Genomic DNA, 14,425 nt, shown 5'->3' on the forward strand with positions numbered 1-14,425 from the left:
AAAGGGTGCTGTGCCTGAAGAGGGTAACGTCGTGAAGGATGACCAGCCTCGCCTTTCTTGAAAATCAGACATAAAGTTAAACCCGTCAAAATTGAATATTGGTTACATGCAAATTGAATGAGAATGTCGTGTGCCAGTGTGGATATATGTTTGTGTATGTGTGTTTGTGAGCAGAAATATTGTCGTAGGTTAGGAAAACATTACGCAACATTAAGCACCACATTATCGTAGGTTGTTGTCATTAGTCATTTTACGGAATGTGTATGTCATTCAAATTGTAAAACTTGCGGAAATACGAGTCATCGGTAGTCATCGATGATGGAACAAATCTTTCATGCACAAACAACAACAACAACAACAACAACAACAAAACAATTTGTAATCTGGCAGTGTAATACATACTATATTTCAAACCAGTGCCAACACTTATCTGAAAAATTAACAAGGATATTTTGATATGCAACAAATTAGAGATATTTCAAATCAATAACAATGAGTTCGGGTTTTGATACTACATCTGTTTCATCAAAACACGGTATTATCATTATTTTCATGTTTAGACTGCGATTGTTGTCTGTTGGTTTTGCACAGCGAGTACAGTAGTGCTCAGCACTTTTTCTATTACTTTTTTTTTCTTTTACTAGAATTGATGAAACCGCAGTATCATAATACATATCATTCTCATTTCTGCAAAAACATCGGTTCAGTTCAAAAATGTTCAAATGTTTCAAAAGACGTTTTGCAACGAGTTTAAAAGACTTCTGGCAGTGAGGTAACGCTAGCCATAAATCAGGATGTCAAGGGAGATATTAAATCAAAACTTTTTCAAGAGCACAACCATTCATCCCAGCCGAGTCTTCGGCATCAGACTCGTGGCTCTCGAAAACGAACTTGCTCACGTCGTCGATGGTCATGTGCGGATGCAGGCCGACCTCGACGCCCATCTCGTGACAGAGGTCGGTCAGCGTGTCGATGTTGGATTTGGAGAGACGGAGGTAGCGGCAGCGGAGCAGCTCCACCGGGTCGAACCCGATCTTCGGATTGTTCGCGTGCTGCTGCTTAATCGCTTCCATCTGCGAGTTGATGTATTGCAACGCCCGCAACCGGGCGCGGAAGCGGCGGTTCTGCATAGAGTTGCTTGATGGGTCGTATGCGCTCGACGAGCCTACGTTCGGGGCTGTTTGTCCACTGCCCAAGGCTAGGAGATCGTCGACTGTGCCTATATCTCCAGGCAGGTTGTTGCCCAACGCTGCGCGGAGCTCTTGCAGCGTGTCCGAAGGAATCTGTATGTGGTCGGCATGTTTCTTGGTGTCTGAAGAACGTTAACAACACACAAACACACACAACACGTCACAAAAAAAAACCACATTAAATAAACGTGATTCTGTCGTAAACAAATGAATGTTTACATATTATCCCTGATTATGTTTGTTATATGCTACACTGGATTTCGTTCGATCCTAGAATGAGTTAGAGACATTTGCTGATAGCAAAAGCAGTTTTAAGAGCGGAAATAATGATATCAATGAGAGCAGCTACAACCGATATTGACAATATCGCAGAAAGGGTGCACGGCGATAATGAACACAATATGACACTGATATGAAATTAATGGTGACATGAAAACTGGAAACAAAATATAGCCGTAATTCTGCTATCCTTACAAATTGTCAATATTTGTAAATAAGTCTAGTAGGATGGTTCCTCCTAATTCAACTCACTGATATTTTTGGCGTGTCCATGTGCTGACTTGTCGTCCGTTGATGCTGTCGTCTTGGAATCTTCCGATGACTTGTGTTTAGCTTCACTACTGAGCTTCACGCCATGTACACTCTTACTCTTCGGTTTCACACCTGCCGGCGCGACGGCTTTCGCTGATTTCTGAACATTAGCTTTCGCAGAACCTACATATATAAGAAGCGAGAGGTATATTATTAAGTTAACAGTTAACAGAGATTCCCAAAGTCTACCTACATTACCCAAACGGTGAGTGAACTGGGAAGCACGTACGCATGAACAAAATCATCTTCATTCGTTCGTTTCTTTTGCGTTATTCAAAGTTAAACATCGTGCCAAAATGAGTACTTGGCGGTAAACAAAATTAAGACAGAAACTAGAGCATAATTGCATTGAGACAAACAATTTTCTCCCTTGTGTGTGTGTGTGTGTATGTGTGTTTAACGCATATTGTAAACATGTGAACAAAATCAGGAAAGGAATTTACTTACGACCTGACTTCTTTCGATCTTGGACTTTTGTGTAGGAGGCTTTCCGAGTGGTCACTACGTGGTCGCTCTTCCCACGTTGTTCACTTTTGCCCTGCTTCGTTGAAATCTTTGCTTTCTGTTCCTCCTCTTGCCCCTTCTCTGCCCTATCCTCACTATCTTCCTTGAAGTGTACCTTGGTATGCACTTCGTGATCGCTACACTCGGTGTCGTCTTCTCCGCCAATCTTGATGACGATTTCGTTCTTGGAGTCCGTGGAAGCGGTGTCGTCGCTGGCACTGGAAATCGACCGCTGGAGTTCCGCGGCCACCTCCTTGACGGACAGCCCGCCGAACAACCGGTTGATCTGGAAGCGACTCGGGGTGGCGGCTTGGTGGCAAGACGGTCCCATGGCAAGTGTATGCACTGATTCTCCCGTACGATGTAAGGAAGGCCCGAGATGGACGGCGTGGCTGGATCTGCCTGGTACCTGATCGTGGCTGGGCATGTTTAGCATGAATCGACTGCCAGTTGGTAGGACAGCGTCAGAGGGCCTTGAAAGCTGTAAGTGGGACCCTTTCATGAAATCATCGATGTTACCGCAGACGCTGGTTCGGCGATTCGATCCCCTTGGCTCCATGTACCTGGATGATATAACATAAACTTAAAATAATCCCTTGAAGCCGGTAAATCGTCTTGGAGAAATGTCATATTATGTGGTAATCACACATAATTACGTTGTTAAAACTTGGAGAGCTATACGTTCTCAAATAAATTTTTATCTGTCCGGAATTGATGGGTTTTCAATTAGGAAATTTTATCAAGATTATAACAATTGTTTCATCAATAAAAGGTGTACGTATTTTAATTTAAGTTTGACAGGAACGGGTTTTGGCGTGGGAGCGATAAGAAATATGATTTCCATTTTCTGTTGAAATGAATTACTTTTCGAGGCTGTTCTGTTCGTCTGAACTTCGAAAAACAACCGAGACAAATTTCCACAAAGAATGAAACTAAAGCTTGCTTAAGTGCTTAAGAGAATTCGGGAAAAGTCTTCATTAATAGTACCCGGTGTCAAAAAATGAAAGTTTGTTTTAACTTTACTTATCCTCACGAGGTGTAGTGTACGTGTGTCTGAACAGCGAATTTATTGCAATCTTATCCTTTATGTGCTCTGGAAACTATCAATGTGCAAATATGAAACACTTAGTTTAGCTGTGAATAAACATCAATGTGGAGCAAAAGACGTGACTGGCACGGACTGAGCCTACTTATGGCGGGACATACGCGTGGTGGGGCCGGCGCTTGTTCAGTCCTTCCCTTTGGACGTGTTCCTTCATGGTGTGCCCATAGCCCGCCGGCTGGTGAACCTCCGGGGGACGGGGGATGGTGTCCGTCGTCATAACGGACAGCTGCGGACTTATACCAAGACCCGTGTGCCTCGAACCCCCGGCAGGTGGCCGCAGCCCACTAGACAAGACGGCATTCTGCACCGAAGGACCGGCACCAAGTCCGCCGCGAGACATGAAGTTGCTGGACTGCCGCCGGTGGATGAACGCCCGCTGGGCTGGTCCGTCCACCACATCAGATGGAGGGATCCCCGTGCCTGGTGCGCGATGGAACGATGTCCTAATCGCGGCGTTGTGCATGGATTTCCCACTGGTCAGCGAGCCCCGACCGGAATGTTCATGGGAATCATCGACCTGTAAAATCTGGATGATCAGAAGCCGGAGTAAGATTGTAATTATCTCTTTCACTGAATTGCTAGTGAAGGTCCTGGAAAGACCAGTGAAGGCCCAATTGTCATGCCTCAATGATATGATGGGTCATCCTTTGTCAAGAAATCAGATTGTTTACAAGCTAAGCCATTTTTTTTTCTTTTTTTTTCTGACACACGCGCTCACAGTATAACACACACACACACACACACACACATGTGCACGAATGCAGACACATCTTTTACGGCAAATTTTCGAGAAGTAATGTCTGGCATGACTTTTTTTTTTATTTCTTTGCGATAAATGAATTAGCTTGTTCCCCCCCCCCCCAACACACGCACACGTACAGGTACCCTGCCTGTCTCGTGCTTTTCGTCAATGGGAAATTTAATTCGTAGTCCTGATGCCGAACGGGTGTGAAACTTGAGTTTCTTATGGTAAAAAATATCACATGATCGCAATAATTGCACATTTTTGTGGGTTTTGTTTAGAACGACTTCTAGGGTTTTATTTGGGGATGTGTATTTGTTCTTGGATAATTTGTTTTGCTGACGAGGTCTTTGAGCCTTGACGGCAATTTGGGAGACAGAGACGGTATGTTTAAAAAGAAAAATAACAATAACGGAACAGTTTTGCGGTTAACAACAATAGTCGCTGATATTTCTATAAACAGGGTATGTGGGGCAGAGATAATCACTGGAACGATTCACGTAAATTTAGACATACACACATACATATACACACAACAAACACGCTCTATTGGAACAGGCGGGATGGAGGTCGAAACCTTCACAAGCCCATGAATAGATGCTTTAAATGGAGTCGAGAGGCCTCAAAGAAGTTGAACTGTGGTAGAGGCCAGTATGAATGGATTATCATTCAATGCAGTTATCCTAACTTAGGAAAAAATAAATAAAAAAAAATTCTGAAGGTGAAAAGGATTTGCATTGTTGACTCTACGGAGAATGTGACAACGTTTTCAAGGGTTTGTGCATTATTATTACTATTATTTTTTTTTTTTGGGGGGGGGGGGCATTTATGACTTTGGTTGCGATGTTTCAATACGTGTCGCCTACTATAAACTGCCAAAATCTGCCAAAATCATTTGAAATGAACAGATGATTGATTTTTTTCACGTTTCTTTCTTTCTCCCCCCCCCCCCCAAATATGCAGCAGCAATGATTGCATTTGAAGTATAGAGTGTTAACTTCCGATTTGAAAAAAAGAACATCGTAAACCACGTAACAGTACACTATGGTACACATTTCGAAAGCAAGAATGTATGGCGGCCTGTATTGTGCCGGCATGTTGATGATAATTCAGTATTGTTATTCCAAACTCTGATGTCTTCTTTTTTTTTTTCTTCTTTTTTTTAAATTCCCAAAATGGATTTCATTGCGTTTTGGCACCACATAGTTTATTATTCGTATTGGCAATTACCTCAATAAAACGGAAATGTTTGTTTTCATTCTTTACGTTTAAGCCATGATAATTACTGTACAAAGAATACTGTTGAAACTGGTTTGTCCGCCTTATTCTTATGTATAGGTCTACCCCACATACAGATTGAATTGAATAATCAAATGACATTTTTATTGTTACAGAAAATAAAGTCATTCCCCCCAGTATTGGACCTTAAATGGATCGTATAGTTTTGGTTGGGACCTAACTTCAGGTTTATAACACATTAAGTGAGATAATGAGTAACCTTTTATGAAATAAGAAAGAGCATGTAATTCCAAGAAGGATTCCATGTTTATTTGATGAAAATTGGTTTTAAAATGGCTGATATAATATATATAAACAAACAAACAAACACAGCAATCCTAATAAAAGGTAGGACCCACCTTTTACATTGTTTTACTAGGATCACTTTGTTTTACTTTGTTTTTGGATGTCTCAGCCATTGTAACCGATTTTTATCTCATAAACTTTGAATTCCTCTTAGAATGGTATGCTCTTTACTATTTCATTAAATGGTTTCTTAGTAGGCCTATCTCGCAAAAATTTAGAAGACCAATCTTCGTCTCCACCAATACTAGATCTATACCAGCTCTTTGACCTTCTACCTACACTAGCTATTCGCATGCAAAAAAAAAAGTGGACAAAGGCAAGCAACTGTAAAGACCGTGTCACACCTTTCCGGGCAAGTTACGTGGGCTTGTTGCGATTAGGGATTTTCCAGCACGCAGAAGAATTTTCTGCGGGCGGACAAGAATGTTTGCGAGTTTCGCACTGTGCATGTGTCTTACATGCTAGACGCGTGCTACTTACCTTCTACTTGCGTGTATTCCGTGTGACCTGAGTAAGAGCTTTGACACCGATTCGTTTTCTGTTACGAGTGACTTACGGGTACTGCAATGTACCTGCGTTGGAGTTGGCTGTTACGAGTGACTTACGGGTACTGCAATGTACCTGCGTTGGAGTTGCCTGCGACGTGATGCCGGTAAGGGTCTCCTACTGGTGTTCTGCGTGTTTGTTTCAAATATAATTCAATGAATGCTTGTATGCAAGCAACCACGCGACCGGAGGCCGCAAGTGGCAAAGACCACGCAACGAGGATAACATGCCTTGCCTAGGGATACAACTGCCACGGCCAGGTATTTCATGGGTTAGGCCTATGTCTAGAAATATCTACACTTTCACCAATTATTACAAGCCCTCAAGTGAGGTTCGCAGTGGGTAGATCATACCATGTTACTATTTGGCCGCCCTCCGGATAATCGGGACTGAACTCTGGAGCGGGAATTGAAGATATCCGGGTGTCGTTTGCACTTCTCATCCTGCAGCTTGGTGAGGTGGCGAAGAAGGTCTTTCTCTTCTCTTCTGTGGATGTGTTCCTCGACGTCCTTGGCGCTCTTCAAAGATCTAGATGATTCAAGAGAGAGAGAGAGAGAGAGAGAGAGAGAAGATAGTTTACGGAGAAGCAAAACAAACAAACAAACAAACAAACTAAAACAGCTTTTCATTTGCTACTGTTTATGGTTAATATGAACGTGTTATGAAGATCTGCAATTTGTTAGGAATATGATATTCATTTTGATGAAAATCATGTTCATCAAAAGCAAGGGCCTTGTGTCTAGACCCCTAACGTTACTTCTAAACAGCACAGGCAGCGTTGAGAGCGATATATTATAAACTCTGACCACAGAGAGAAAAAGAAACAACCTAGGTCCAGCAGATTCTACAAGGTTGTCTTGTCTACATTAGACTAAATTGTTCTAGGCCTAGACTATATATAAAATCTGAATTCCCCCCTGGCTTGGGACCATGATATTCAGTCTTCAATCATAGACTAAGGGTGTCAAGGTCTACAAAAAAAGAGAGTATAAATAACTGTTACAACGTTAGTGTCCATCAAATATCGGACAAATGTGGCAGCCAAGAACAACCCTCTGATCCAAGCTATACGGCTATACGTATTCTAGTTCATCGGCCTAAATTATATTTGAAAATGAAGCAAAAATGACGAAATCACTGTCTAACGATAGGACGATAGGTTTACTCTAACGTTTAACCAGTGCATATAGACACCTAAAACATAGCCTTTTAACGTTAGAGTGAGAGGATAGGATAGAGCAGTCTAATGACTGCAAAGGTAGACAAACCTTAATAAGGAAGGGGAGGAAAAAATTGGTATTGTCAACAGATAGGCAATACAACTTATCATCAAGATCTACCAGCGACTGTTCTACTACTTCTGCTAGATATAGACCTAGATCTAGTCTCTACGACCTAAACACTTAACACAGTAAAGCGCAGATGTCTATATTAATAACGTGTGGTCTACCCTACACACCTTTCTTTATGCCGAAGTGTTGCCTGCTCCTTCTTGTTACTCACGGAAACTGAGTGGACAATGCGAGTGTCCATAGTTGGATCTCGCTCTCCTCGAATCAAATCCATCTTTCCCTCGTCTTTATTTACCACATGAAGAAATCATATAGTATTTAGCTATACCATGACGACCTCAAAACTCTCGGGAGAGTAGTTTCGTTTATGAGTTTAGCTTACCATGGGCAAGAAATGAAATCATAAACACAGTAGCCATGCCCATGGCCATATGGGGACTGCTTATAATGCATGCATGTAGAGTAATAATGCAACTAGTAAACGTACGGTCGGTATCGATTCGCGTCGGTACTTGGTCGGTACACATGTACGTACACAAAGCAATGGCAGCGCGTAGTAGTGTTGATCGCCTAGATACGCGCACTAATGCGCGTGGGAATATATTATGACGTCAATGAAAGCAGAAGAGCAATGAAAGGCGGTATCTTTGCAAGGTACATTTTTACCACTCCTTTCATGAAGAAAAACCTGAAATGAAATGAAAATGAAACATCGTCAACAAAGTCACAACAATTAATAGTTATAGTTTGGCAAAAAAGAACTGGCAATAGCGTGCAGGCTAGTCGAGGCCAGTCCTTTCAATGATATAGATTATAATGTACATTCAACAAATTGCATACTAGTGCATTTCATATATGATTCGTTTCGTGAGTTGGAAAATATTTAATGTTTATGTCTATGGAGGTCTACCGAAGGGGGGGGGGGGGTTCGTGAAAGGGAGCTCTCACACAGGAGGGAGAGATTTGCATTTTTAGAATTGAAATTAAACGAGCTATATAGTGTACTGGTTGTTTTTTTGGTGGAACGTGGAAAATTTCAAAAATTTGCAATCAAAAAGTTTATCTATTTGGATTGCATTTACCTCTTAAACAGGTTTGCAGGTGCATGCAATCCATCATAAAATGGAATGGAAATAAGATAAAAACAAAGCAGAAAAATAAACATATTTAGCTTTACAAATCGAGATGGGACGCCGCCCCAACACCCCACACCATACACCCCCTCCCTGCATCGCCGGCTATGCACAGCACTAACCCGAAAAGCGCAACACACCTTTCCTCTTCTGTCACGTTTTTGTAATCGTTTGAATCTGCTGACACCCAATAAAACACACTGCGAACACGTCGTGCCATACAAGTTTAAAGACATTGTTTACCATTGGGAGCAGTGATTCAAAAATGTTCAAGTTATCACATTTGATGCATATAGACCTATATAGCTCAGTTGTATCACAAAATATCCTATATCATATACAAATTTCGCAGTAAAGCCACAAATATGGAGATATCGCTAATTTTCTAAAGAGATCATACAAGTACTAGACGGTTTAATCCATAAACGAGTTTAATAAAATTTGTATATAATATATATATATATATATATATATATACATATATATATATATGTATATATAAAACAATACTTAACATTCATTCAAAGATTTACATTTTTACATTTGTTGTTTCTATCCCTAACTCACATTTTAGACCTACACTATGTCCTAAAAAATTACAATCGGATTTGTGCATTAATAACTTCCAATATGATTAAACTGTCTGAATGCTATTTCAGGGTCTAAAAACATAACATCTTACCTATATTTTGCAGAAAACCCAATTCAATTTGGTTAAATGGTCACAGGGAAATGTGAATCGTTGTGAAGCAAGTCGTGGATGTGATTCTTGAAAGTTTAGCACTCGGATGCTCTTGGAACTGCACACAATGGACAGAACTTGGAGGGAAGGCATTCCTGATAAATGCTCTACAAAAATCCTCATTTTTTTTTTCTGACCACTGAAGCAAATCGAATGGGCGGGTTTTGTGCAAGACGTGGGTAAGAAGTTATAGTTTCATACCCTGAAATTGTATTTGGATTGATTCACTATCTTTAAAGTTATCATTGCGGAGGGTCCCGTTGTATTTTTTTTTTTTTTTGGGGGGGGGGAATACGTTTTTTTGAGGCACTAAAGCTTTCGTTTGGTTGTTTTTTCATCTGCAAATGGTAAATAGTGGCTTTAACTGAGTTAAGAATATTGAAGCATTCTCATGACTTTTAGTGAGAATAATTGCAGGGCTTGCTACTCATCAGAGTATATAAATACTAATAATACATAGATGATAGTTTTGAGATCTGAATTTTTACTTCGTCGTAACGAGAATTTCGTTATAAACGTGTTCCTTACGGGAGTACACTGTATCATACATATGACATACACTTTGCGTTCATCCTTTATGATTTCTCTTCATAAAATATCACTGCAAAATCTGCAAACACATCAACACACACCCATGAACACAAAATGTTCAAATGGAAAACCACCAATAACAGAACGGTTTAAACAATGCATGTAATAGACATAAGCACAAAATGACGGACTGGAGACGTCCGGCGATCGTGGCCTTTTCGGTATTTTGGAGGCGGGGTAATACACTATTCGTAAGGAGTAAGTATAATAGTCAGAACATATTTAAATCCCATGTTACAGTTTTTATTTCTTCACATCTCTCCTAAATCTGCATGACAAAATAGTCGAAAGCTAAACACAGTTGCAATCGATTTCACTGGAAATTAACAGATCATGACGCTGTGAAGATGAATAATATTATTTTGAAATAAAAATAGAGAGGAATATGACATTCATTACAACCAGAGATTATTATTCCTTCCATTTGCAATCTACACAATATGCATTGAAAACGACAGAAAGTAGGAAATTCACTCAAATAATCTACTATAATATGATTATATATGACTGCATTTCCATTCGTAATGACAGAGTCCCAGAGTACATCGTGTTGCATAAGAGACATGAAGGCAAAAAGCTTGTCAAGAGTCAATGAAACATTCTACAGTCCAGTGAGTTGACATACACCTCAGTGCAAAAAACAAACAAACAAAAAACGGCAGATACACACCGTACTGTCTTCTGAGATGATAATCGTAGGCAGGTCTAGTAATTAAGTTGTTATATTACATGCAGAAGAAGAACAATTGTGAAAGACAGTCAGAGAGAGAAGTGAGACATAAGCCTCTAATCATCTCTGTAACAAGGCTGAAGTACAAATTTACATGTACATGTATTAAATCATATTATTGAATTGGCACATAGATGATAGATTACGCAACCGGCACAGCGCAAACCGTTAAGTCAATGTACATGTAATCTGTTGGCTGAATACGATTGCAGAAAATGAAATAGTGAAAAGCACCCAGAAATTACACGAAGGGTGAAGATTTTAACCTGTTCCTTCTAAAAACTAAAATCCCGACAAACATTGTACAGGAACAGATAGGGTTTTAGCTGCAGATGAGTTACATGTCCTTCTTGTATATCACCCCCTCCTCACTACTATAATGAATTTTACAGTGGAAACTCGATATAAAGAGATCTGATATAACAAACTAATTTCCCCAGTCCACATGAATTTATATCCTTTGTCGTGTATTGTTCATTTTCTACTGAAATAACAAAATTGCGTCAGGCATACGTAATTACTGGAGTACCCTACTCCTTGTGTTAATTCATTGATCACCGTTGTCAACCTATTTATACATAATTCAACTGGCATTCAGAGGTGGTAGTTCTAAGAGAGTTAATTCTTGTCTGCTTTCCTATCAATTTCTTACTACTTTCCCCCGTGGTAAATATAATATAGTAAATACTTCAGTAATGACAGAGAAAAAAAAATCACCTGTGAAACTCAAGGCAATACGCTCACGTTCTTTGCAATATAGATCGAGCATAGTCAAAAGATTAAACACACAACACACAGAAATAGCACAAGATGGAAGACTGAACTATGCCTTTACATGCATTGCACCATAAATACGTGTAGATGTAGACAAATATAAAGTATTTTATTAAATAAGCTTTCACAGATCTATAAAGGTCTTTGGAGGAGATAGTATATGAGTACCATGCAACTTTCTAAAGAGTACTACTCAGGTCTACAACTTGTAATTCTTACAGACTGGAACACTTTGGTATCACAGAATACATGATGATGACTTTGGTCTTAACCAGAAATTTGATGAAAGTAAAAATACCCCTGTTAGCATTAAACACTATTTTCATTTCGATTTCCACAGACATTTTAACACTCCACTGAATCACTTATGCTACTAGAATGATGGAAAATGAATGACTCCAATCAGAGGGTGTGGCTGCTGGTTCCTGACTAATTGTTATAGGCACTTCATTTCTCAAGGGGCTGGGGTATGCTAGGCTCAAATAAAACCGTCTGTACATCAATGGCGTATGAATTTAAAAGGGAATGTATATCGTAAAACAAGGTACACAAAAGTTTACCAAGATGCTAACAAACTATGACATTCAAATTTTGTTCTCCTTCACATCAGTCATCATTCAATTACCCACAAGCCATGGTATGCAATGATACCTATTACGAGTCATAATAGCTCCACCATCATTCAAAGCATAGTACAGGGGAGCCTCCATATTACGAGGACCTACAAAAACATGACAATTACCTTACTATATCAGGTTTCTCACTATATCATGGTACAAAAACTGAGAAATATAAAAAGTTGGGACCCGCAGATGCACCTTGTTATAAGAGGCTTTTGTTTTATCTGATTCTTTATACCACTGTTCAACTGTACAATCATCTTCAAATCAATGTCATATGAAAATGTAATGAGAAATTGTGTCTGGTTCTTTATTGTACCGGTATTTTACTGAGCACAGCATTCCGGAGATGGCGACACGTGTCATGGGGTGCAAGTTTTAAATATTATGTAGCTTGCATACAGAGGAATAACATCATCAGCAAATTTATTGTAGTGATACTGAATCAACAATTTTTTTTCTTATATGCCATCTGCCTCTATATCAAGTTGCTCCAGCAAATTAGATTAAATCCATTGCACAAGTCAGTGGAAAAAAAAATAAATACAAAACTTTACCCCAACTCCACTCTCTGGATAGCATTCCAGACAGTCTGAATTGCCAAAGAACAATTTCATTTTTCTAGCACAAAAAAGAAGCAATTGACTTACCTGTCTCACAAAGCAGCAAGAATAATATTACACTTAATATATGTATCAAGTCAAAGGAATGTGTACCTTTCATAAAATGTGAAACTTTGTAGAATTCTCTTCCTATATTCATTTCGTTGTTGTTTTGCTGTGACATCATTAACTGTTGTAATCTATTCATTCAGCCATGACAGTACCAAAACTTTAAAAATTCCTAACTTTTGAACAGATTGTCTGATTTTCCTCAAACTTCACTGATGTGTTCTGTAAATATTGCTGCATTCAGTCAAACTGCATGAATATTTGAGAAAACTTCCCCTCTAAAAATGTTTCAGCTTACTTATCCTCCATCACAAGTATCTTTCAATGCAAGTTATTCAGCAATGACAAAATCAGACTGAAATGCAAATATACATAAAAATCGAGGTGTGAGTTTTCTTCAATTTTTCTCCCTCTACTTAATAATTTCTTGCTTACACATAGATCATCCAATATAAAGATTTTGATAAGTAATCAAAGTAGATATGATAACAATAGATTATACTATGCTGTAAGATAATGATACATTTCCAAACATGAACTGATGCTCAGTTTAAATGAAAAAAAAACAACATATATATATATATATATATATATATATATATATATATATATATTAGTTTATATTGCACATCAGGTTTTATACAAGAAAAGGTCGTATTCAATGCTAAGTTGTTTTGACAAGGCAACAACAATTCATAACTACAAAAACCCTATAATTAAGTATGCGGAAATAATTTCTTGAAAATTTATAGAAAAATATACCTCAATGTACAGTGTACAATGTACAAGTGTAATACTGTACAAGCCAAAATTTTCGCGGTGGTTTTATTTTCGCGAACTTCGCGAATCGCCTTCGAACCGCGAAAATAACAACACGCAAAAATAACAACACACGAAAACAACGCAGGGAAATGAAAATCAAGCCATGCCATGGGCTGCGCTGCGCCTAGCTAGCCTTCAACTTGTCGACTGTGCAAGCACGTCCCACAGTACAGCTAGCTATAGCTGTTTAAAGTGCATTCAGTCTACTCTTGCGGCTGCATTCTTGGTGTTTGCCTGTCGATGTCCAGCACGAATTTCGAAAGTCCTTGTGAAGTATTTCTTTTTGATATTTGTTTTACTTTCAAACTGTCCTCCAAGTAGCAATTCGCGAAAATATCTGTACGCGAAAATTTCAGCTCGTACAGTAGTTTACAAAGTCTAAAACTGGTGCACCTCTACGACACCAAATATCAAGCACCCAGTTACCAAAAGCGGGCTCTTTAATAAGACAGTTTGGAGTTCCAGTTTGCCAAAAAAAAAAAGGTAATTTGTACTATAATACTGGAATGTTGGGTTGTAAATTCACTGATTAGAATCAGTGATATACATAATGATTATTCAAGTGATCCCTATAAATGGTGCTTGCCAGTATACATCCACCTGACAGCAAGCCTGATATTTAGCAACATTGATAGAAACAGTTCAAGTCATCAAAACAAAACAATGAAATGGATGCTTCCCCAGGTGTTGATTGACAGATCATTCTTGACACCTGGTTGATGCAATTCATTCATTCTTTGTTTTGGCAGGAATTCCACAAATCATCGTGTTGGGCAAGCTTATGCACA

General features: G+C 39.1%; 1 protein-coding gene across 1 annotated transcript; it reads right to left on the reverse strand.

The window, feature by feature from the left end:
- Positions 1 to 384: 384 nt before the first annotated feature.
- Positions 385 to 8,010, reverse strand: LOC140232635 (uncharacterized). Its single transcript, XM_072312735.1, has 6 exons — positions 7,722 to 8,010; positions 6,616 to 6,790; positions 3,492 to 3,916; positions 2,229 to 2,848; positions 1,722 to 1,904; positions 385 to 1,312 (listed from the first exon to the last, which is right to left on the reverse strand). Exons 1-6 carry the CDS (start codon positions 7,826 to 7,828, stop codon positions 810 to 812), a joined length of 2,013 nt encoding a protein of 670 aa, XP_072168836.1. The 5' UTR covers positions 7,829 to 8,010; the 3' UTR covers positions 385 to 809.
- Positions 8,011 to 14,425: the final 6,415 nt, after the last annotated feature.

The sequence above is a fragment of the Diadema setosum genome, chromosome 9 (genome assembly GCF_964275005.1).
Source record: "Diadema setosum chromosome 9, eeDiaSeto1, whole genome shotgun sequence".
Taxonomy (NCBI): domain Eukaryota; kingdom Metazoa; phylum Echinodermata; class Echinoidea; order Diadematoida; family Diadematidae; genus Diadema; species Diadema setosum.

Coding starts and splice junctions, on each gene's coding strand:
- LOC140232635 (XM_072312735.1), bottom strand. CDS start 7,828: ATGGATTTGATTCGAGGAGAGCGAGATCCAACTATGGACACTCGCATT. Junction 6,791..7,721: donor ACACTTCGGCATAAAGAAAG/GTGTGTAGGGTA, acceptor TGAATCATCTAG/ATCTTTGAAGAGCGCCAAGG. Junction 3,917..6,615: donor GGCGGCCAAATAGTAACATG/GTATGATCTACC, acceptor CTGATCATCCAG/ATTTTACAGGTCGATGATTC.